Source organism: Lolium perenne, chromosome 2 (genome assembly GCF_019359855.2).
Source record: "Lolium perenne isolate Kyuss_39 chromosome 2, Kyuss_2.0, whole genome shotgun sequence".
NCBI classification, from domain to species: domain Eukaryota; kingdom Viridiplantae; phylum Streptophyta; class Magnoliopsida; order Poales; family Poaceae; genus Lolium; species Lolium perenne.
In genome coordinates, this window is record NC_067245.2 from 190,463,701 (window position 1) to 190,488,361 (window position 24,661).

General features: G+C 40.7%; 2 protein-coding genes across 2 annotated transcripts; one reads left to right on the forward strand and one right to left on the reverse strand.

The window, feature by feature from the left end:
- Positions 1–9,294: 9,294 nt before the first annotated feature.
- On the forward strand, positions 9,295–10,445 carry LOC127306853 (probable ribose-5-phosphate isomerase 2). Its single transcript, XM_051337559.1, has one exon. The coding sequence runs from the start codon at positions 9,437–9,439 to the stop codon at positions 10,223–10,225; it is 789 nt and encodes a 262-aa protein (XP_051193519.1). The 5' UTR covers positions 9,295–9,436; the 3' UTR covers positions 10,226–10,445.
- An 8,177-nt stretch (positions 10,446–18,622) lies between these two features.
- Positions 18,623–19,145, reverse strand: LOC127310209 (preprotein translocase subunit SECE1-like). The gene has a single exon (XM_051340899.2). It carries the CDS (start codon positions 19,003–19,005, stop codon positions 18,772–18,774), a length of 234 nt encoding a protein of 77 aa, XP_051196859.2. The 5' UTR covers positions 19,006–19,145; the 3' UTR covers positions 18,623–18,771.
- Between the last annotated feature and the right edge of the window lie 5,516 nt (positions 19,146–24,661).

Below are 24,661 nucleotides of genomic sequence, written 5' to 3' on the forward strand. Positions count from 1 at the left end.
TTCTCGGTGCAAAGCGCGTATAAGTTGGCCTGGGAACTTACTCATCGCACTAACTTGTGCACCGCGAGCAGGGCACCGGACGGTCGCCGTACCGTCTGGGACACGGTATGGGGGTTCCCTGCTCCCCCGAAGGTACGCGTATTTGCCTGGCGTGTTGCTACGAATGGTCTAGCTACTTGGGAAAATAAAATGAAACGTAAGATTGTGAATTCTAATATCTGTGTTGTTTGTGGTTTGGAATGCGAGGACACCTTCCATGTGCTCTGCCGCTGTCCCATGGCGAGAGATCTCTGGCGGGCGATGGAGGAGGTGTGGCCATTACCGCCTCTGGAGAGCATCAAGAACATCGGACAAGAATGGATCATCCAAGCCCTGGTTCAGGTGCCAGAGACGACGCGCATGATGATGTTGATGACCTGGTGGCGGGCTTGGCATGTCCGCAACGAAGTGGTGCACCATAAGCCCGCGCCACCAATCGAAGCGTCGAGGCGTTTTCTCCGCAGCTATGTCGATTCTCTGCTTGTAATCAAGCAAAACCCTATGGCAGATCCAGTAAAGGGGAAGACTACCATCTGCTATGTCAGCAAAGCAAAGCAAGGGCGGCAGGCCGACCGGGCCTCATCATCAAAAACTACCCTGGAATCCTGGAGAAGTCCTCCGCAAGGATGGTCAATACTGATGCGGCGTGGATAGGGGAGGAAAGCAATGGTGGTGCTGGCATGATTCTTTGAGATGCAGCAGGCGATATTACATGCTCAGCTTGCTGGTCCTTGGCTCCATGTGGAAGTCCGTTGGAGGCGGAACTGAAAGCATGCATTCATGGTTTGAATCTGGCCATGCAATGGACGGACGAGCCGATCATAGTGGAGAGCGACTGTCTTGAAGCAATCCGGCTGATCAACGACCCTGGTCCCAACCGCTCCGACCTGGCAGCGTTGGTTTATGAAGTGAAGGCGTTGAGTGTGTCGAGATCCTGTGCGTTTAGGCACATTAGTAGAAATATTAATAATGTAAGCCACTGTTTGGCTCGTTTTGGACGTGTAAACTCTTGCAGTAGGATCTGGCCTCGATCGGGTCCAGATGAAGCCCGTTTAGCTTGTAATCAGGATGGCACTCCGTTGCCTTGATTAATGAGCTTTTCCCCGCAAATTTTTTTTGGCAAGTTGCATAAAATATTGTATAAATAGTTTACACTATATATTAATAGAGCATATATTTGTTTGAAGATGTATGAGAGTATATAGAGATCTAGAACTGGAATTAAAAAGTCTGCTACAACGATGATTACCTTGCAACCTGGTAATGTGCAAGCCCAACACCAGGTGTGAAGTGCGGACCGTGGAGGCGATGGTGCATGCCGTTTGTTCATAGGAGTTAATGCTTGCAGGCGCCTGGCATGGTCACTATTCATAAAGTGCTGGCTACTCCAGAATACAACTAGAAATACAACCAATCTCACCGATGTGGAAGCCAATGGTTGGTGCACATAAAGAGAGCATCTGGAGCTGGGTTTCAAAACGAATTTTCGTATAGTATCATCATATTTAATGTTTTGTAGAATCTCAACGCAAATTTGTGTAGCCATTAAGGTTTCTAGTTTTACATGCTATGATACGGTACCATATTATGATATCACTTCCATCTCTCACCTCATTAATTAGTGCGGTGCATCAGATTTTTGTCAACATGGCATGCATGATACTACTTATGATACTCTCATTGTGGCTAGTCTAAGGTGGCCACCCCTCCTGCCTTCTAGCTGCATGGTGGCTCATGGGTCACCTAGATCGTCAATTTACACCGCCTTCCTCCGAGGACTCTGTATTGACCTAAGCCGCTTATACATACCCCTTTTAGGGTTTTCCGCGCAAGAGAGAGAGAGAGAGAGAGAGAGAGAGAGAGAGAGAGAGAGAGAGAGAGAGAGAGAGATACAAGATGGAACCCAAAACAAAGAGATAATGCCTTCCACCGAGCAAGATTGGAAGGCAACCCGCCTTAGGAATCTCTTTCTATCATACCTCCAAATAATACATCCACTCCTCCCATGCCTCCATGATTTATAGGGAGTATTACACCCCCATATGATGGGTTTTGTGCAAGTACTTGATCAAAACTGTCTATGTGTGATCGGTGGTTTAGAACCATATGAGTTCACCACATGATTATGGATATATGGTCGCTATTATGCATTATTGATCTATGGTGGATCTTTATATTCTGAATTATTTATTTAGATGCAACCTTGAGTACTATTTGTCTTTGATATATGATTTATTCATATTATTAGCAATTCTTGATGCTAGACTTGATCAATCTAGGAGATAGGGCATGTGAGTAAGTTGGAGTGGACATGTAGTGTTATTAGCTCGGTGATAGTAATAGTAAAAGCACTAAGACCCACTAGCAACCTCCTTAATTAGGAAGCCTCACTAGGAATAAAACGGGTGAGGAGCCTCCAAGTAGCCGTCTAAGCTTAGCATCATGTAATAGTACTTAAAGAAATACTATGCCTTTCTACCTAAACTCGGTCAGCGAACAACCCATGCCCTTGAGGGAATATTTGTGGTTGACTTATGAGTATGCAAGATGTCCGATATTTGTACACGATTTCCATATTCATATATCAACACTGGACATATATGAATGTGCATTTTGTATTTATCATGCTTTTTTCATACATATGATTCTTACTTTCTGTGATCATGTTTTCTAGAGAGCGATCAAGTGAACCCACGGAACCGATTCAGTTTCTCATATAAGAAACATCGTTTACTTCACTTTCCTAGTGGTTTTAAAGTATAGAATTATTTATTTAAAGAAGTACATTTTTTATTGTTTTCTAGTTTTCGTTTTTATTTGAAGAAGAAGAGGACTACATAGCATTTCTTATTCTTATTATCGATATTATACCCTGAGTTATTAGTGTGGAAAATAACCCGCTTGTGACAACACTTGGCCCTTGGAGTCCTAATAAAATTGGTATACGCCTTAACCATTGCCATCATGTGGCACTTGATTTTCTCTGCCCTATTACTATATCCATATGCAGATAAGTCTAGGGAGAGAACTGGTATTTTTTCTAGAAGATCTAGAAGTTTAATGTTTGAACCCCTAGTAGATAGTTTATAATTTGGAAGTTACAATTCTTAATTTTTGTATTTTCTGAAAGTTCTAAAATTTGCATTCTGAGTGCTTTGAAAATCTTAAGTTTCAATTCTATTTTTCTTTTAGAAAATTTTAGAAGCTCATAACTTCAATTCTACAAATTTTAAAAATTCCGAAAGTTGGACAAGATTTTTTCGAAGTTAGTTCCCAAAGTACAAGGAAAATTGAAGTTACCAAAAAAGAAGTCTTTCCATCAAAATTTGGATTTTATAGCACGGCCCTTTGGAATGCAGGTCTATACATACAAAGGTGAGAGTATAACAAGAAGGTAGTCTAAGCACCTTCTCCAGCAAGTGCCATACACTCAAATTTATAGATAACTTTTTGTTTTGCTTTGTTCTGCCACTGAGATAAAAATCTGCCTGAGCTCCTTCCATGGTTTTGGAATTCATCATCATTAGATTTCAAATACCACATATGGTGTAACACGGGTTTTCGTTGAAGGCAACATACAAAGAAATGACCAATTATTTGTTGTCTCGAGTTCCATTATCTTCAATCCATGAAATATGTAATATGAAAGTAGATAAATTAATTGGGATATAATTCATATGTCTCACCAAGAGGATATAATGATGACAAAGATGAAAAATGTATATACTTTGTAAAGCTTCTATTGCGTTTTAATTCCAAAATATGTGCACATACTTGAGCAAGCTTCATGGGAAAAACCTACACACACCTCCAAGCTCCCACACTTGGAGAGTGTACCAACTATACACCCCAGGATACCCATTTACTATTTTCTATACCAATATACAATGTAGCACATGTTTGCGTATTCTGAACAATCTTAACCTACAATAAAATTCAATACAACAAGAGACTTATCATCCATGTCTCATTGCATCTTGTCGACGAACTCAACTGCAAATCTCACCAGTACATTCATTATTGAAGCCATATGTGTTGATACTTGATAGCTAGAATCTATCATCGCTTATGAATCCTTTTATATCAACCTTGATACAGATAATGTGTAATGGTATCCATGTGATCATAATTTATGAGAACCCATAAATATAATCCACAAATCGTACATTTCTACTCTAAAATACCTACAAGAAGGCTGGTTTGAAAATTGATTTACAATTTACATTTATATAGAACCTCTCAAAATAAGAATTTTGCAAATATATATGGATTAAAATATGGGTAACTATAAATTGACATTGGTTTAGTATTGTAACCACCATCATTTTACCTACCGCATTGATAAAAGATGCAATGTTTCTTATGATCCCTATTTAGTCGCTCAAGATATTTTTTCGATCAACTAGCATGTAAAATCTCACCACTTCAAGTACAATTAGTGCGATATGTTTTAATGTGATCATCTATCCTCACACAAGTCCCTATGTCAACCATGGACAATTTGTGATAGTGAGCATACTCTAGCGGGATAACAGTTGATGAAAAGCTAACTCTAGCCCATATTGAATGCAATGGTTGAGCACTATCTAATACCCCTAAACAAAATTGATCCAAACAAATATCTAGATCTTATATATGATATGCAAAAGTGTAATAAGGCATTCATTGCCTCAAAACATGAACTTTCCCCAAGTACAAGTAATGACATGATCAATATTTGTACTAAAGGAAAGTGCGGGAAAAACCAAACCTAGTCGATGTTAGGTAACGAAGTTGCTACCATGAAGTGATTGAAAGATGGTAAGGATCAGTTCCATTATTTCTAAGACAGTTTCTGCCATTTTATGAACATATGAACATAGCGAGGAAACTATTAGTGCATCAACAACAAACATATCAATAACTAATGGTCGTTTGAGGGACAAACCAACGAGGAAATGGTCATTTGGGCTTAGCCAGAGTGACCAACCAAGCAATATTTCAGGGTTATGATGGGAATATAGACGGAACTAAAATTAAGGAACCAAACGGTTCCCGAGTACAATAAGTTTAATGCAGTTTTTGTATTAATTTTGCTATATGATAATATTTTTTTTTGTTTGATGGGTATGACTAAAGATACAATGATTTGATCGATTTCATTACGGCATTTGAACTAATGCTCCCTCCGCTCGAAAATAAGTGACTCCGTTTTGTCGATATACAAATGTATCTAGAGACATTTCAGTGTGTAGATGCATCCTTATCTGAATGAGTAGATAAATCTGTATATGAAAAAAAAATTGTGACTTATTTCTAAACGGATGTTATATTCTCTACCATTTTATATGTATAATTTGTGTGAATGTAATGGATATTTGTTACCATGGTCAACCAGTACCATTTGTTACTAATAACTTCAATTTAGTTCTAAACCTAAAACAAGCACACGTGTACCAATATAAAGGTACTATTTTGAACAATCTCAACCGCCCATCCAACTTTAATCCAATAGATCACGTGTTCAGTTGAACGTTGCATTCTTAAATGCATACTAATCATCATCCTAAATTTTATAAGTTGACACCAATCTTTGAGATGGCCAACACTAGTTGGTGGTAAGAATATTGTAAAAAATATTTGCATTCCTATGCAATACATGTCACGGTTGCTGCATCCATTATGTACAAAGATCCCCATGCACCATGAATGTGATTGTTCTGAAATGAATGTACCCAACAACTCTTTGTGCGGCCATTGATAATGTGCCCCGCAGGAATCTATAGAAGACCACCAACACGGTGTTTTCCCTCCACCCTCCCTTCAAGAGTTTCACACCATCTCCTTGGTACACTCTCTGCTAGCTAGCGAATACAATACATGATAAGAGAAAAAAACATAATCTCGATTTAGAATAGGAGACATCGAGAAAGGTGAGTTTCTTACGAAGTGGGAAAGGAGTGCAATGCAGCATGTTGTCTCTGCTGATATACTTGGTCTAGCTGGTCGATCTAGAGATCACTGTACTCTTTTGTGTCGGCATTCTAACAAAGTAGTGATGAAGATGCAATTTTCCATGATTATGGAAACTTTTTTAGGGCATTATGGAAACTTTATATGGTACCATAAGTAAGTTCCACACCTAAAAGAGTGAAAATTTGCCTTGCTCCTAAAATCCAGCTTGCTAGTTCGTAGAAGTTACTACTGTTGGAGGCCCGGTCCATTTGAACTTTGATGTGTGCGTGCAGTATAAAAAAAACCGATAAACACCACGTCGGACACAGATTCCCTTACCCTGATTTGCCAAAAAAAAAACCACCTCACGTTACCCCAATCCCTATAGGAAATCCTCGTTCCTCACCCCCACCTCTCGCCAATCCAAGTTTAGTCCAATAGATCACGGATTTAGTTGAACATTATAAATTATTAAATGCACACAAATTATCATCTTAAATTTTGTAAACTTACAAACTTGTTGGGATGGCCAGTACAAGTTGATGGCAAGAACGACGTAAAAATGGCATGCCTATGCTATATATGTAACGATGGACGTCACCATTATGTTTCAAGATCCCCATACAACATTAATTGAATTGTTCAGGAGCGATGCACCATTGACATTGTGCCATGCAAGAATCTATATACGGCCATCGACGTGGTGTTTTCCTTCCATCCTTCCTTCAAGAGCTTCACTCCATATATTTCCTCTGCTATCTGCCAGTTAGCGAATACGATGCACGAGAACAGAAATACAACGTGATCTAAGTTGACAATAGGAGACATCGAGAAAGGGAAGTCTGTTATGAAGCGGAAAAGGAATGCAGTGTAGCATGTTGCCTTTGCTCATATACTGGTTGATCTAGAGCTTATTGTACTCTTTCGTTTGGGCATTCTAACAAAGTAGTGATGGATATGCTATTTTCCAATTTTCCATGATTATGGAAACTTTTTTAGGGCATTATAGAAACTTTATATGGTACAATAAGCAAATTTTGCACGCAAAAGAGGGAAACTTGCATTGCACCTAAAATCTAGCTTGCTAGTCCGTGTAAGAAAGAAGTGACTAGTGTTGGAGGTCCAATCCATTTGGACGTTGCAGTGTGGTAAGGACAACTATAAATAGACATTTAGATAGTATAGTCTCACCATCATTTAACCTATTAGCATTTATATAGGAGGCAATGCTGCTTAATTAGGATCCTATTTAGTTCGATCAAGATATTTTGTCTATCAACTAGCATGTAAAATCTCACCACTCCTAACACAATTAATGCATTATGTTTTAATGCCACCGTCTATCTTCACACAAGTCCCTGATTTCATATCAACCATGGATAATTTGTGATAGTAAGCATACTCTAGAGAGATAAAAATCGATGAAAATGCTAACTCTGGACCATATTGAATGAAGTGGCTGAGAACTATCTAACAAATCCAAAAAATGGAATTGATCTAAACACATATCTAGAATTCCTAGATGATATGCGGAAGTGTAATAAGACATTCATTGTCCCTAAACATAAACTTTATGCAAGGCTAGGTAATGACACGATCAATCTTCTACTAACGAAAAGTGCAGGAAAAAACCACACTCAATCGATATTACTCCTCCATATCGGTTTAGTAGGCCTCCGAATATAGAAGATGTGCCACAAAATTTATACTGACAAAAACTTTTTCTTTTGAATATGATTTCAATGATATAACTTTTGTGGCATATATCTCATATTTTGTTGACCAGATGAATGATCAAAGTTTTTCTTAAAGTAGGTAGAGGCCTAACTGCCTAATAAATCGGCGTGGAGGGAGTCGGTAACAAGAAGTTACTACTCCCTCCATACCGGTTTATAGGGTAATTACGCGTTTCGAGAAAAAAGTTTGACTACAAATTTAGTCAACAAAATATAAGATTTATGTCACAAAAGTTATACCAATTAATTCATATTCAAAAGAAGTTTTCAACAGTATTTTTTTTTTATGAAGTATATCTTATATTTTGTTGACCAAATTAGTAGTCAAAGTTTTTCTCGAAATACGTAATTGTCCTGTAAACCCGTATCGAGGGAGTACCATGCAGTGATGAAAGATGGTAAGGATCAATTCCACTATTGATAAGACAATCTCTTCCATTTATGAACATGCGTTCATATCGAGGAAACTATTAGTGCATCAACAGCAAACGTATCAACAACTAACGTAAAAAGTCACGTGAAAAAACTAACGTAAGAAGTGGAATTCAATCTAATTTGTATGAATGTAATGTATATATTTTTTACAACAGTTACACGTACCACGTGCTATTGATAACTTAAGTTTAACTTTAAAGCTAAAACATGAGTCCAAATATAAAAGGTACTAGTTTGAAGAACCTGAACCGTCCATCCAACTTTAATCCAATTGATCACGGATTTAATTGAACGTTGCAACTCTTAAATGCATTCTAATTATCGTCTTAAATTTCGTAAATGAACACCAATTGTTGAGGTGGGCAATACAAGTTGATGGTCAGAATCACGTAAAGGGAAATTACATACCTATACTATATATGTCACGGTGGATGCATCCATTATGTATGAAGATCCTCGTGCAACATGAATGCGGGAGTTGCGAAATGAATTTGCTGAACAACTCTCCGTGTGTCCATGGGCATTGCGCCTGGGCAAGAATCTATATATCAATCCACTGATATTATGTGTTTTCCCTCCATCCCCCCTTCAAGAGTTCCATGGCATCTCTTTTGTACACTATCTCCTAGCTAGCGAATTTGGTGCATGAGAAGAGGAAAAACAACGTAATATAGGGTGAGGATAGGAGGCATCGAGAAAGGGAAGTTTCCTACGAAAGGGGAGAGCAGTGCAATGTAGCATGTTGCCTTTGCTGAAATGCTTTGCTAAACTGGTTGATGCGGAGGCTCTTGTACTCATTCCCTTCAACGTTCTAACAAAGTAGCGATGAAGTTGCAATTTTCCGATTTCCCATGATCATGGAAAGTTTTGTAGAAAATTATAGAAACTTTATGTGGCACCATAAGTTTCTATGCGGCAGCATAAGCAAGTTCCACACCTAAAAGAGGGCAAACTTGCATTGCACCTAAAATCCAGCCTGCTAGTCTGTGTAGGAATGTTAGAGGCCCAATCCATTTGGACTTTGCAGTGTGCGTGAGGAACGAAAAAATCCGATGAACACCACACCACGTCGGACACGGATGCCCTTACCCTGATTCGCCGCGCGCACCTTTCACGCGTTCCGATGCCCATAAATGCCGCCGAATCCCCTCCTCCTATCCCCGTCCCCTTTCCCGCCGCCTCCATTCCTAAAACTCCCCATTTTGCCATTAATCCTCGCCTAAATCCCCCACCTCCCGTTACCCCCAATCCCTCCAAGAAACCCTCGTTTCCCCACCCCCCCATCTCCCACCATGGGCAGCGCCGCCTCGCCGCCGCGGACCCTGGACGCCGCCGCCTCCCCGCCCACGGCGTCGCAGGAGGACCTCAAGCGCGTCGCCGCGCACCGGGCCGTGGCCATGGTGGGCTCCAACATGACCCTCGGGCTCGGCACGGGCTCCACCGCCGCGCACGCGCTGGACCGCCTCGGGGACCTCCTGCGCAGCGGCGCGCTGCGCGGGGTCGCCGGCGTGCCCACCTCCCTCAAGACGGAGGCGCACGCCGCGCGCGCCGGGATCCCGATGCTCGCGCTCGCCGACGCCGCCGAGATCCACCTCTCCATCGACGGCGCCGACGAGGTCGACCCGGACCTCAACCTCGTCAAGGGCCGCGGCGGCTCGCTGCTCCGCGAGAAGATGATCGAGGGCGCCGGGGCCCGCTTCGTCGTCATCGTCGACGAGTCCAAGCTCGTGCCCCGCCTCGGCTGCACGGGCGCCGTCCCCGTCGAGGTCGTCCCCTTCGGGAGCGCATACACGCTGGGCCTCGTCCGCAAGGTGTTCGACGGGGTGCCCGGGTTCAGCGCCAGGCTCAGGACCGTCGTGTCCAAGGCGGGGGACGGCAAGGACGATCTCTTCGTCACCGACAACGGCAACCACATCGTCGAGATGTTCTTCGACGACGGCATACGCGGCGACCTAACCGCCATCAGCGACAGCCTGCTCCGCATCACCGGTGTCGTCGAGCACGGCATGTTCCTCGGCATGGCCACATCCGTCATCGTCGCCAAGAAGGACGGAACCGTCGCCGTACTCACCAAGAAGTAGCACCTGCCCGCCGGCCAAACGGCTGAGGATTCACCAGGGAATAAGCCGAGATTGAAGCAACCCGCAAAGCAGCTCGGCTCTTGATTATGCTCTTCTTGCGTACGTTACTGTTACTGCGTTTCCTCCTCCTTTATTATCATCATGGGTAGTAACGCGATGGTGCCCAGCTTAATAAGTACTATTCGACTTCGCTCCATGATGTTTATCAAGTCAATTTTTTTCATCGCTCGACCAAACCCCCAATTTTGACTCGCTGCTTCTTAGACCTGATGCTCCGTATTGCTTACATCAGCTATTCAACTGTCAGTTTCCTCTCTTATGTACTCACCAATCAATGAATTGGAGTAGTAGCCATGTGCAGATCTGCCTATATTTTTTATGTGTTCACCAATCCATCACAGGAAATGGATTGGCTCATGTCCAGTAAGGTCCAAATCATCACTCTCAACTGGGCGTGGATAGAATGAATGTGCACGGCTGATTTTGTGAAGGATGCCCAATCTACAGATTCAATGCACAAGATTTCTGTATAGTGTCACTTTTTATGGAGGAGCTTTCCTTGCCATTCCTTTGCCCGTAATCACCTTTCTGCCATCCAATTGTGGCCACTCTTTTCAGCCACTGCTTTGTCTTCGCAATTTGAAAACATGGACTTCTTTGTCTGCACAATTTTGAAAACATAAAGTTTGTTTAAAGAAACCAGTAGATCATACAAATTATGATCAAATGACTACCAGAAAATTTGAGAAAGGCAGGAAAGAGCATACCACAACATTTCGAGGATTTCTATTAAATACCTGTGAAATGTTATCAACAGGGTAAAAACTTTTTTATTAGGGAAAATGTAGTACTATCTCTGTCCATAAAAGGATGTCCCAAGTTTGTCTAAATTTAGATGTATCTATATACTTTTTAGTATGATACATATGAATTTAGACAAATCCACGACATCGTTATATGGATGGGTTTTTTAATAAAAAAATTAATATTAAAAAGATATTGCAACAATATGATTTCAACAGGTAGTCTGAAAGATGCACACATCAAAAAAAGATTTTAAAAAACCCGCCGAACTGATTAGCAAGGCAGTAGAAATTACCACCACCAAAGGCCACACCTAGACTGCAAAAAAGGTTCTACAAGAAACGATGACGCCTCCAAACAGTTAACATCACAAAAACACCATCTTTGCCTAATCAGAAATCATAGGTTTTCACCCAAAAAGGAAGTCCTACTAAAATCTAGACAATGCCTCAACCAGGAGATGAATAGACATCCAGACTTGGTGCCTAGGGAAGGTCAGACATCAGAGACTTGGGAAATAGTAGTATTTAGGTGAAATAGTAGTATTTAGGTTTTATGATCGTTCAAGTTCTCAGCTATGCCGCTTTCGAGTTTTTGTTCTTCTAAAAAAGACATGTTCAACCTCATTGGCTTGAGAAGGCCCTCTAGTAAAAAGAGTGGTGCTTGGTAGAACCACATGATCTCTGCTCATGGGCACGATGAATTAATAGCCTTCAACCACCAATTCTTTTTTACTTCTGCATCCAACCAAACCGTTATATAAAGGTTGGATGGAGCAAACATGATACTGCCCAACAAGTCTTCTACAAAGCAGAATAAAGGGTTGGAGAAGATAGTTGTGCGGAGAGAAAACGTAAGTTTATGAAGGAAGGAAGCGAGACAATGGTGGGCTTGGGAGATGACAGGAACCTATTGTGCACTACCATTCGAACTCATGCTGAATTTTGGATTGCCATTGCTCCTCGGAGAGGACTGTGTAGTGTGTGTCCTGGAGAACCTTGGGTTGCCATTGTTCATAGGGAATGGGGATTTAGTGACTTGCAAGGTTGTAACTAATCATGCTTGAAGGTTACACGACACTTGCAAAACAAAACCGCATCTGGCTTCAAACTACGAAGTGCAGTTTTCAAAAACTCAAACTGCCGCTACAGACTGCATTTTCCAAAAATTCAACGAACAATCATGCTTAAAGGTTATACGCTGAAGATCATTGGGACGGCCATGTCGTCACTTGTGGCACCGCTGTCGCACCATTGGATCGAGTTGTTTGACGTGTGAGGTGGCTTCCTCTCTGCTTATATATTTTTGGTCATGGAGATGGAGAATGAAGATAGCCTTAGGACACCAAATATATATTCTAAAAGAGTTACCTTACGACGCAAGATGCTACGCCAAACAAAGGAGAACACAAACTAATTTATGTACACAATTATATAAACTTAATTTCTCAACTCATGAAACACATCAAGTATTATGATATTTATTATTATCTAAATTATTCATCGGTACATCAAATAGGAGGCGATGGTGCACGAGTCGTCGCCGCCACCACATGGTCCAGGGGAGAAGTCCTGGCACATTCAGACTTGCACATTTGGACTGTTGGATAGCAGAGCTCGTCTAGTGAACAACAGTAGTAGCAACCCGGTATATTCTCGCATGAGTGACCACGGACACACAGTCCGTACGGTAAATTGATCTTAACGCTTTCCAACTCTTCCAATGTTCTACCTTTGGAACAGGAAAACCAATTAATATATTTATTACAACAATCAAACAAACAAAATATGCAATCACTCCGAAAAGCTGTAAGAGCTTCTCAAGAAATAAAAATCATGCATAGCATGAGCATGAACTGCTTAATGTTGCAAGATTAGTTTTTGGAAGACAATTCAACTGAAGCATCAAAATATGTCCACCGGGAGACAACTTACACTGCACATGGACATGGCTAGCGAAACAGGCGAGAAGAAGCACGGAGAGTATGAGTGGTGAATGGAAACGGTTTCTATACTTGTCCATGGAGAAATTTACTAGCCGAGCTTGTTTTGATCCTCGTCTATAGCAAAGTAGGCTTCCTGAGAAACAATGACAGGTATCTTCGTTTGGGTGTTCTAATGTATGTATACCCAACAATAAGCGTGAGGTACAGGGGCAAATTAAGAAGTAACGCCCTAAAATTACGGTTATTTCGCTATTTTTGCAAAGATATCGTCCCGGCTAATCTTCGTATTTATGTGATAGGATTCCATATTCCTTATTCAATCCCTAGTCAGGTGCTATACTTGGCACCGCTAGGGATCGGACCCTGGACAAATCGCTAAGATCACGCACGGTTCTTTCTACTTTTGAAAATTAAGATATGGTCCCGCCTAGTCTTCGTATTTATTTGATATACGATTCGATATACTGAACCTTTGATTGCCATTGCTCTACCGAGCGCACCGAGTTTTGTGCTGTCTGTGTTGTAGAACCTTGGGTTTACCATTGTTCATCGGAGGGTTGGAGCGCGGTGAAATCGTGTCTGATCCTCGCCTCCTCGGTACTCATGATCCCTAGCTAACGAACCTGATGTTCTGGAGGTTGCTGACTCACTTGGGCAGCAATCAGTAGAGCTTCTCCATAAAACTCTACGTTAACAGTGTGCAGCCGTGCACAAACTTGTTATCAGCATTGTCTCCTGCGCAAAATATCTTGTGACATGGTACAGTTCAAGATAACTTGAGAAGAGTGGTGCTCGGTGGAACCCCTCATGGACACGATGAATTAATAGCCTTCACTACCCAAACATAGTACAAAAGTTGGATGGAGCAAACATGATATCTGCAAAGCAGAATAGAGGAAAGGAGCAGATAGTTTGCACAGAGAAAACATGAACGACTGAAGGAAGCGAGACAATGTTTGGGCTTGGGAGACGCTGGGAACTTATTGAGCACGCTGAATCTTGGATTGGCATTGCTCTTCCGAGCGCACGAGTTGTGTCTGTCCTGTAGAACGTGAGGATTTTATAATTTGCCACACTTTTCTTTATACCTCTATTATTTGCCACATGATCATCACATGTTCCCCGTAGAACCTTGGGTTGCCATTGTTCATGGGAGGCTTGGATGGTAGTGAAATCTAGGCTTGGAGCATTAGCGAACCTGGTTTTGTGGAGGTTGCTGACACACTTGGGGAGCAATCCAGGTCAGTAGAACTTCTCCATAAAACTATGTGCTTTAACAGCATGCAGCAGTGCACAAAATTGCTGTCTGCATTGTCTCCAGCGCAAAATAACTTCCGACAAAGTACAGTTAAATCCTGTGGTGCACCGAATCTCCTACTCCCAGTTGACCCAATAGGATTTTTCACTATATCCGGTTTGTAGTACGAAGACAATGCGTGCATTGCGGACAAGGGTCCAAATCAACTGAACGATGTAGCCACCGCAATTGAAGTACAGATTTCCATTGGGGAAAAAAATTGAAGTACATATCTCTGTTATGGATTTAATTTCAAAATTCATAAACAAAGAACGAGGTTAGATATATGAATGTTAAGAATTTAGTCCGAAAAACAAAATTCATTCGCTGCAGTTATACAATAAAAAAAAGTTCTCTGCTTGCAAAATTTCAAGTTGCCATCAAAAGTAATTAGCACTGGAGTAGTATTCTAAACATGTTGCTCAGAGTCTCAGACAAGTGTCATGTTGCTCAGAGTCTCAGACAAGTGCCATTTGCACATTTGCACCAGCACTGGATAGAACTTGAGAAGGTGAAACCATTTTTTACCTAATCATTGCTATGCAATGTTGGCACAGTGATGGTAAATCAAATCGTTCATGTTATTCTTTTGCCGCGACATAATCAACAACATGTTGGGATTGGTAGCAACAAAGAATGCACAGATTTACGGCACATATGCATTACACAACCCCCTCAACTTGCAGTGAAGCTTGTGAATAGTCTCAATCAACAAGCAGCTATCCTCTCAACCTGTAGTGAACTTTGTGGATATTTCAGCCAACAAGCTGCAGAATAACAAAATAGCATGAACAAAAGACACTGATTTATGTGAAAACCTCCCCGTTGGGAGGAGTTCTAATAAAAACCTGTGAACACTGAAATGTTATCAACATGGTAAAATCCTTTTGAGGTTTCATTCTTGTGCAGGTTCTCAGCTATGTCATTTTCGAGTTTTTTCTTCTAAAAAGACCTGTTTGGCCTAATTGGTTTGAGAAGGCCCCTCTATTAAGAAGAGTGTTGCTCGGTGGAACCACATGATCGCTGCTCATGGACACGATGAATAATTAATAGTCTTCAACTACCAAAACATTGTTCATCTGCATCCAACCAAACCATGCTATAAAAGTTGGATGGAGCAAACATGATACCCAGCAAGTCTTCACCAAATCAGAATAGACGAAAGAAGCAGATAGTTTTGCACAGAGAAAACATTAACGAAGGAAGTTTTGACAATGTTGGGCTTGGGAGATGCCAGGAACTTATAGTACGCACCTTGACTCGCAGTCATGCTAAAGCTTGGATTTCCATTGCCCTTCCGAGCGCCGTCTTGAAGCCGGTGATCCTCTTCGTGCGCCCCGATGGGCCAGACACACACAGGATATGGGTTGGCAGGAGGTCAATCAGAGATGCGGACGTTTCCGGGTGGAGGCTTGTGAGTAAATGGCATTGGTGATGAGCAAGGTTTGGTAGCTAAAGCTTGGATTTCCATTGCCCTTCCGAGCGCCGTCTTGAAGCCGGTGATCCTCTTCGTGCGCCCCGATGGGCCAGACACACACAGGATATGGGTTGGCAGGAGGTCAATCAGAGATGCGGACGTTTCCGGGTGGAGGCTTGTGAGGAAATGGCATTGGTGATGAGCAAGGTTTGGTAGCGGCAGATAGTGTTAGTCGGCTCCGTTCCAGCGTGTCCGAGTGTCTTCGTGTTGGCCTTCTCTTGATGTGAAGTCGAAGCAGCCTCGGCGGTGTATGATGACCTTCGGGGGGCGGTCCGGTGGTGAAGGTCATATTCAGCGCGGGTCTTGCGCATCTCCTCTCCAGGACTCGTCTTCGATGTCGGAGCTGCCGGCCTCTTCTCGAGGAGCCATCTGTTTGGCATAGGGCGACTTGAACTTCACGTTTGTGTAGCTTCTGCGGGTAGCCGGGGTGGCTAGGTGTGACCCTCGCGGCGGCGTGTGGGTGGTTGTGGGTGTGGGTTTAGCCCAGTTGTTGTACGTTTCCGTCTGATTTTCTCCTAAAAACTAGGCACTTTCTGCGTTCAATCCTGTGGTGTGGGTTCTTCGAATCTCATACTCCATGTCGACCAAATAGGATTTTTCACCATGTCTTGGTTGTTAGCAGTACAAAGACGAAGTGTTCCATTGCAGACAAGGATCCAAATCAACTGAACGATTTTCAACCGCAAATTAAAGTACAGATTTTCATCGTTTTTTAAATATATAGATCTCTGTTATGGATTTCAAAATTGATAAACAACAGCAAAGTTGGATATATAGATGTTCAGAAATCAGTCTGGAAAGTGAAATTCATTAGCTGCAGTCATACAAAAAATAGTTCTATACTTGCAAAATTTACAAGTCGCCATCAAAAGTAATTAGCAGTAGTACTATTCTAAACATGTTTGCTCAGACAAGTGTCATTTTGCATTGGTGTCTACTAGTAGTTGTTAGTCTTGTAGCAAGCTCCATTTGCACATATGCGCTGCCACTTGAGAGAACTTGAGAAGCTGAACCCATTCTTGACCTAATCCTTGCCACGAAATGTTCATAGTAATGGAAAAACAAATTGTTCATGTAAATCTTTTGCCATGACATAATCAACATGTTGGGGTGAATAGCAACAAAGAATGCACCAGTTCACTGGTACGGCACATATGAATTACACAAACCCTTCAACTGGCAGTGAACTTTGTGAATAGTCTCAACCAACAAGTAAGCAGCAGAATAACAAAATAGCATGCACAAGAGACACGCTGATTTCGTGGAAAACCTCCCTGTTGAAAGTTAAATCGACGGGACTAACCAGCCCACTCCAACTTCCACTATTAGCAAAGTGGATACAAATGGAGTATTCTATAGAATCTTACTTGAACAGGATCTGTTCTATAGCATCGTACCGCAGCAAAGTGGATACAAATGGAGTATTCTATAGAATCTTTTGAGGATCACAATAACAACAACACAAGCTAAACTTGCCAAGACCACCAAAACTTAACAGGAGCAAACAAGAGAGAGCTAAAACTGCTATAGTTTCTGTCCTCTTCGGTTTTCAGATGACCGTTCCTAAACAACTGAACCAAGTAGCGTGAAACTTGGAAATATGTAGGGCGATGAGTCCTCAATCTGATGTCCCCTCTTACTGATAACCTGCAGAGACTGCTGACCTGTGAATTCTCAACAAACATATCTGGCTAAACCACTCTGTGGCCGAATCATGCTCCAAGTGTAGAACGAACTCACCCTGTTTGGAGTCAATCCAACCATGTTTGAGACTCCGATGAACAAGCTTGGTGAAAATCAACGAGAAGCGACCAATCTGGGCAGAGTTTCTCGCCCTCTCTTCTCTCTTGGTGCTGTATGGAGATTTTTGATGCTCTTCTTGCTCTCTGGCAGCAACCACTGAGCTCTGTATAAAGGGGCAAAATAGACTAAGATTTTCTTCCTTTCTCTCCTCTCTCAAGGAGGCCATCTCAGCCATTGATTCGGCTGATATCAAAGGTCCATAATTGTTCGACCTATGGGCAGAGTTGAACTGCCGTCTCTGGATTAGCCCAACACAACAAAGCAGGTGACGACCATTGGCTGAATCTACCATAGCAAAGAAAAGACGAATAACACCAAAATTCAAAACCCAGTGGTATATAGGTATCTCATGATCCTAGAGAAAGATCGGGCCCGATCCGTACCTGCACCATACAATCAGCCAAGTTTGAGGAGTCGACTTGTCCTTCAAACCATACAATCTGACAACCTAAGGAATACAAATGATCTAGCAGCATTCCGGTGTAATCTTTTCTTAGAAGGCAACAACCGAGGTTATGCCTGGTTAACACTGCATCACTCTGCTATTGCCTAGCAGAGTAGATCTCAGTACAGTAGCACATAGAAGGTCCGTGTGACGAGAGCTGCCTGAAGCCCTGAATGGGGTTGTGGATAATCATGGCGGTAGAGTGGCACGTCTAAGGTCCGCACAATAGATCAACCCACCAGATTAAAGGTCGTGTTCAGAGAAGAGGTATAGCCCTCGAACCAAATGTTCAGAATATTCTGTTCAGAGAAGAGGTATACTACCTAGGGTGGCTCTATGTCAAGGTAAAACGTGATCTGAAATGTTGTGGATGAAGAAATGAGGAGTAGCTTCAGCAAATCACTCAACCATAAACAAAAATCTTGTCAAATAGTACTCATAAGTTCTCAAATTCAGCAAGTACATTAACCAGCTTTACTTTGTATGTGTGATAGTTGTGTGTTCTTATCCCCACAGCTACCTGATTAGGTCGACATAGAAACTCAGCTATGTTTCACTTTTCTAAGTAGTTGACACGGAAATGACAAAGCCAAATTCTTCCCGAGAGACTGAACTGTATCCACAAGTTAGCACATTGCAATTGTCTCCCAAACATCACCATATTTCTCTTGGAACATAACCATGCTATTTTGGAAACCATGGATACAGCGAACGGACTATACGCCTATCTGAATTCTCGAAATACAAAAGGAGACAGATGGATGCCACATCACCCTTAGAAGAAGTCCTGGAGGCCCCGGCCGGCGAAGACGCGGTCGGAGAGCTCGGCGAGGACGGCGTTGACGGAGAGCAGCGCGGCCGTGGAGCCCGCGATGATGCCGAGGACGACCCCCGTGGTGCCCAGCACCTTCCCGGGCGCCGGCCACTCGATCTCCGACATCTCCTGGGTCACGCCGGCCCACCACCCGCCGCCGCCTCCGGCGACCTCCGCCTCCTTCCGCGCGCGCATCACCTCCTTCAGCTCCGCCGCCACCTCCTCCTGGGTCTTCTCCGGAGAAACCGGCGGTTCCTCGGCGGGGTTTGCGGGTCCGCCCGCCGCCGTGGCGGTTCTTGCTCCTGCTCTTTGTCGCTGGCCGTGTCCTTGGATGATCAAGTGTTGATCAAGAACCCTGGGACAATTAGCTAGCTTAGCCAATTATACATATCCTTGTAATTTTGTATTTTCTTTTTCATTTATGTGATTTCTGTAATGTGTTGTAATTCTAATTATTCATGTGAATATTGTAAATGACTTTGTATCATGTGTGTTAATCAATCAAGCTCAAAGTTTCTCTAATGAGCTTTAAATATATGTGATATTCTTTTATATGTTTGATTATCTATTTGTTTAATGAATTTGAATTATAATATATTCAATTGATATTCAAACATAACTTATTTAAATTCAATCATGCAACTTAAGTTGAGATGCACTATTCCCCTCTCTTCTCGAAAACCCTAATTAAGTGAAGTTAGGTCCAAATCTATCGCATTGTCGAAACCCTAACCCTGTAAGGTGTCGAGAGAGAAACGTGTCCCCCTTCGATGCAGTTTTCTTTTAAAAGCGCGAAATTTCCCCGGATTTTTCGATGCAATGCACATCCCTTTCTAAAATCTACCCCTCGATCGTCTCTAAACCTAGGACATTACATGTACCGCATAATTGAAAATAAGCAGAAACGAGCCGCTACCATTGATGCAAGTTCTCTGTTTCGATCGCGACACATACGTATTTGAATCTACCTAGGCGATCTAGCAGGAACAAATAAAATGGCACATTTTTTTGCTAGGCTTGCTTGTATAATCAAAATATCTGAGAGGAACTGATCTGATTTATGCATTGTTGATGTAGGAAATGGATTACTTGGATTTTTCTATAAATGTAGACATATTATTTATATTATTTGGAGCTATGGAATTAAAGTTATGAATTTCCAAATATTACATTATTAATTGAAGTAATATAATTGCTTTCATATTTTAATTATCTAAAATAGTGAACCAAGTTTATATATTCAAAATACTCAAACATTTTATGAGCACTTTTCATATTAAAGTTTTTCCATTTGAATTAGTATTTGAAAGTTATGATGGTTTTAAAAAGTTTATATTTGAAATATTCAAACATTTATGGCAGTTTTCATATTAATTTTTTTCCATTTGAATTAGTATTTAAAAGTTATGAAGCTTTTTAAAAGTTTATATTTGAAATATTCAAACATTTCTGAACACTTTTTATACTAAATTTTTTTCCATTTGAATTGGTATTTAAAAGTTATAAAAGTTTATATTTAAAATATTCAAACATTTCTTAGCACTTTTCATTTTAAATTTTTTTTCCATTTGAATTAGTAAGTAAAAGTTATGAAGGTTTGAAAAGATAAATAGGAGATTTTTTTGAAAACTGCAAGGACCTATCTGCAAAACAACGGACCACGCACCATCCAGGGTGCCACATCAGCCTGGAGACTGGACCCTACGTGTTTGAAACAGTGTCAATTAGGCATCAATTCGTGTTTAGTTTTTTTTTCTGCAAAATCTACAAAAAAAAAATGGTAGTTTTTTGCTTCCAAAATGTAAAGTGTACTAAAATCGGCATTTAACTAGAAATGTGGTGGTTCTATGCTAACAACTCTCTCCTCTCTGCCATTTTTTAGTTTTTTCCTTCTAAAAAGACCTGTTGGCATGATTGGCTTGAAAAGGCCCTCTTGTGAGAAGAGCCGTGCTCGGTGGAACCACATGATCGCTTGTCATGACACGATGAAGAATTCATAGCCTTCAACTACCAAAACATTGTTCATCTGCATCCAACCAAGCCGTGCTATAAAGGTTGGATGGAGTAAACAGGATACCCAGCAAGTCTTCTCCAAAGCAGAATATACCATGTTCAAACAAAAAAAGCAGAATAGACGAAAAAGGAGCAGATAGCTTTGCACGGAGAAAACATGAACGAAAGAAGAAAGCGAGACAATGTTGGACTTGGGAGATGGCAGGAACTTAGTACGCACGGCGATTTTCAGTCCTACTGAAGCTTGGATTGCCATTGCCCTTCCGAGAACAATGAGTTGTGTCTGTCCTGTAAATTGGGTTGCCACTGTTCATTGGAGGCTTGAAGGGCACTGAAATCCTGAGACAGTGTCATGTGAAAGTAGAACTCTGTGTGCTTCAACAGCGTGCAAAAAAATGTTATCATTGTCATCTCCAGTGCAAGTTCAATCCTGTGGTGTGGGTTCTTCAAATCTCGTACTCATTGTCGACCCAATAGGATTTTTCACCATATCTAGTACAAAGACAGTGTTGCATTGCAGACAAGGATCCAAATCAACTGAACGATGTAGCAACTGCAAATTAACGTACAGTTTTTCACGGGGATTTTTTCTGAAATACGAGTATATAGCGTAAAACTACCACTTTCTATGCAAAATTTCGGAAAACTACTACTTTTCGTTCCAATCGCATAGAACTACCACATTTGACGGAGGTTGTCTCAGATAGCACTAATCATGAATTGAACACGAATTGATAGCCTTTCCGACAACGCTGGCCCACTGACAGGCATGACGTGGCACCCTAGAGTCTGTCGTTTTGTAGATAGGTCCTTAAGTTTTGAAGGCAAATTACGCAGGGGTCCCTCGTGTCTCGCAGTTTTCAAATAATCACATATTTATTTTTCAAACTTTCATATCTTTTAAATACTAATTCAAATCGAAAAACTTTTAATATCAAAAGTGCTCAGAAATGTTTGAATATTTCAAATATAACTTTTTAAAACCTTCATATCTTTTGAATACTAATTCAAATGAAAAAACTTATAATACGAAAAGTGCTCAGAAATGTTTGAATATTTCAAATATAAATTTTTTGAAACCTTAATAACTTTTGAATACTAATTCAAATGGAAAAACTTATAACATGAAAAGTGCCCATAAATGTTTGAATATTTCAAATATAAACTTTTGAAAACCTTCATAACTTTTGAATACCAATTCAAATGGAAAAACTTATAACATGAAAAATGCTCAGAAATGTTTGAATATTTCAAATTTAAACTTCTTAAAACCTTCATAACTTTTGAATACCAATTCAAATGGGAAAACTTATAACATGAAAAGTGCTCAGAAATATTTGAATATTTCAAATATATATATTCAGTTCACAATTTCAGATAATTAAAATTTACAAACAAATAAATTACTTCTATTCATAATGTAAACTTTGAAAATTCATAACTTCAATTCTATAACTCCAAATAATATAAATAATATGTCTAAATTTATTAGAAAAATCCAAGGAATCTATTTCTAACATCCATAACCTTAGATTGTGCTTCTTGTGCGCCTCCGTCTTTGCTACACGTCAGTTACCTGAAGTATGTCGGTCCCTGTCGCAATTGCGATTCCCCATCAATGACAAGTGGACGAGCATTATTGCCGGCAGATCCGGGCAACACACAACCGCCCTCGGCAGGGTGGGCCGCCGCGCCACCGCCCGACCAGGTAACCTTCCCTGATCAGCGCAGGCCACCGCGCCAACTCCGTTAGTTGCCCGTTGCGCTTCCCTTGTTCGTGGTCATGGGGCTGGTCAGGTACCCGCGCAAGCAAAGTATATAGAATAGAACTACCACTTTCTATGCAGAGTTTCTATGTTAGAAATGGATTCCTTGGATTTTTGTAATAAATTTAGACATATTATTTACTCCATCCGTTTCAATCTATAGTGCATATAGATTTTTTGCACGGTAATTAGCGCAACTCATTTTTTAACACAAAACCTCCTTAAGAGCCGAACCACGATCACAGAAATACTCCCGATCTACCGATCCCTCGATCCCGCTGTGGAGTCCTTTGCGGAGTAGGAGAGAAATAAGGAAAGTGAAAACAGAAACGGGGGAGATATTGCAAATAAACACACATATACTCTTATATTATGAAACAAATGTAGAAAATATATAGGCACTATAGATTGAAACGGAGGGAGTATATTATTTGGAGTTATAGAATTGAAGTTATGAATTTCTAAAGTTTACATTATGAATATAAGTAATTTATTTGATTGTAAATTTTAATTATCTGAAATAGTGAAATGAATTTATATATTTGAAATATTCAAATATTTCTGAGCACTTTTCATGTTATAAGTTTTTCCATTTGAATTGGTATTCAAAAGTTATGAAGGTTTTAAGAAGTTTAAATTTGAAATATTCAAACATTTCTGAGCATTTTTCATGTTATAAGTTTTTCCATTTAAATTGGTATTCAAAAGTTATGAAGGTTTTAAAAAGTTTAAATTTGAAATATTCAAACATTTATGGCCACTTTTCATGTTATAAGTTTTTCCATTTGAATTAGTATTCAAAAGTTATGAAGGTTTCAAAAAGTTTATATTTGAAATATTCAAACATTTATGAGCACTTTTCGTATTATAAGTTTTTCCATTTGAATTAGTATTCAAAAGATATGAAGGTTTTAAAAAGTTATATTTGAAATATTCAAACATTTCTGAGCACTTTTGATATTAAAAGTTTTTCGATTTGAATTAGTATTTAAAAGATATGAAGGTTTGAAAAATAAATATGTGATTATTTGAAAACTGAGAGACACGAGGGACCCCTGCGTAATTTGCCTTCAAAACTTAAGGACCTATCTACAAAACGACGGACTCTAGGCTGCCACGTCATGCCTGCCAGTGGGCCACTTAAGGACCTATCTACAAAACGACGGACTCTAGGCTGCCACGTCATGCCTGCCAGTGGGCCAGCGTTGTCGGAACGGCTATCAATTCGTGTTCAATTCAGGATTAGTGCTATCTGAGACAACCTTCGTCAAATGTGGTAGTTCTATGCGATTGGAACGAAAAGTAGTAGTTTTCCGAAATTTTGCATAGAAAGTGGTAGTTTTATGCTATATACTCCTGAAATACAGATCTCTGTTATGGATTTCAAAATAGATAAACAAATAGCAAAGTTAGATATATGGATGTTCAGAAATCAGTCTGGAAAGTGAAATTCATTAGCTGCAGTCATGCAAAAAATAGTTCTATACTTGGAAAATTTACAAGTCGCCATCAAAAGTAATTAGCAGTAGTATTATTCTAAACATGTTGGCTCAGACATGTGTCATTTTGCATTGGTGTCTGGTTGTAAGTCCTGTAACAAGCTCCATTTGCACATATGTGCTGCCACTTGAGAGAACTTGAGAAGATGAACCCATTCTTGACCTAATCCTTGCTATGAAATGTTCACAGTAATGGTAAAACAAATCGTTCATGTAATTCTTTTGCCACAACATAATCAGCAACATGTTGGGGTGATAGCAACAAAGAATGCACTGGTTCACTGGTCCGGCACATATGCATTACACAAACCCTTCAACTTGCAATGAACTTTGTGAATAGTATCAACCAACAAGCGGCAGAATAACAAAATAGCATGCACACAAGACCAACCGGCCCACTCCAACTTCCACTATTAGCAAAGTGGATACAAATGGAGTATTCTAGAGAATCTTTTGAGGATCACAATAACAGCAACATGAGTTAAAACTTACCAAACTTGCCAAGACCACGAAAACTTAACAGGAGCAAACAAGAGATACCTAAAACTGGTATAGTTTCTGTCCTCTGGTTTT

Excerpts from the sequence above, each read along its gene's own strand:
- LOC127306853 (XM_051337559.1), top strand. The coding sequence starts at position 9,437 with ATGGGCAGCGCCGCCTCGCCGCCGCGGACCCTGGACGCCGCCGCCTCC.
- LOC127310209 (XM_051340899.2), bottom strand. The coding sequence starts at position 19,005 with ATGCGCGCGCGGAAGGAGGCGGAGGTCGCCGGAGGCGGCGGCGGGTGG.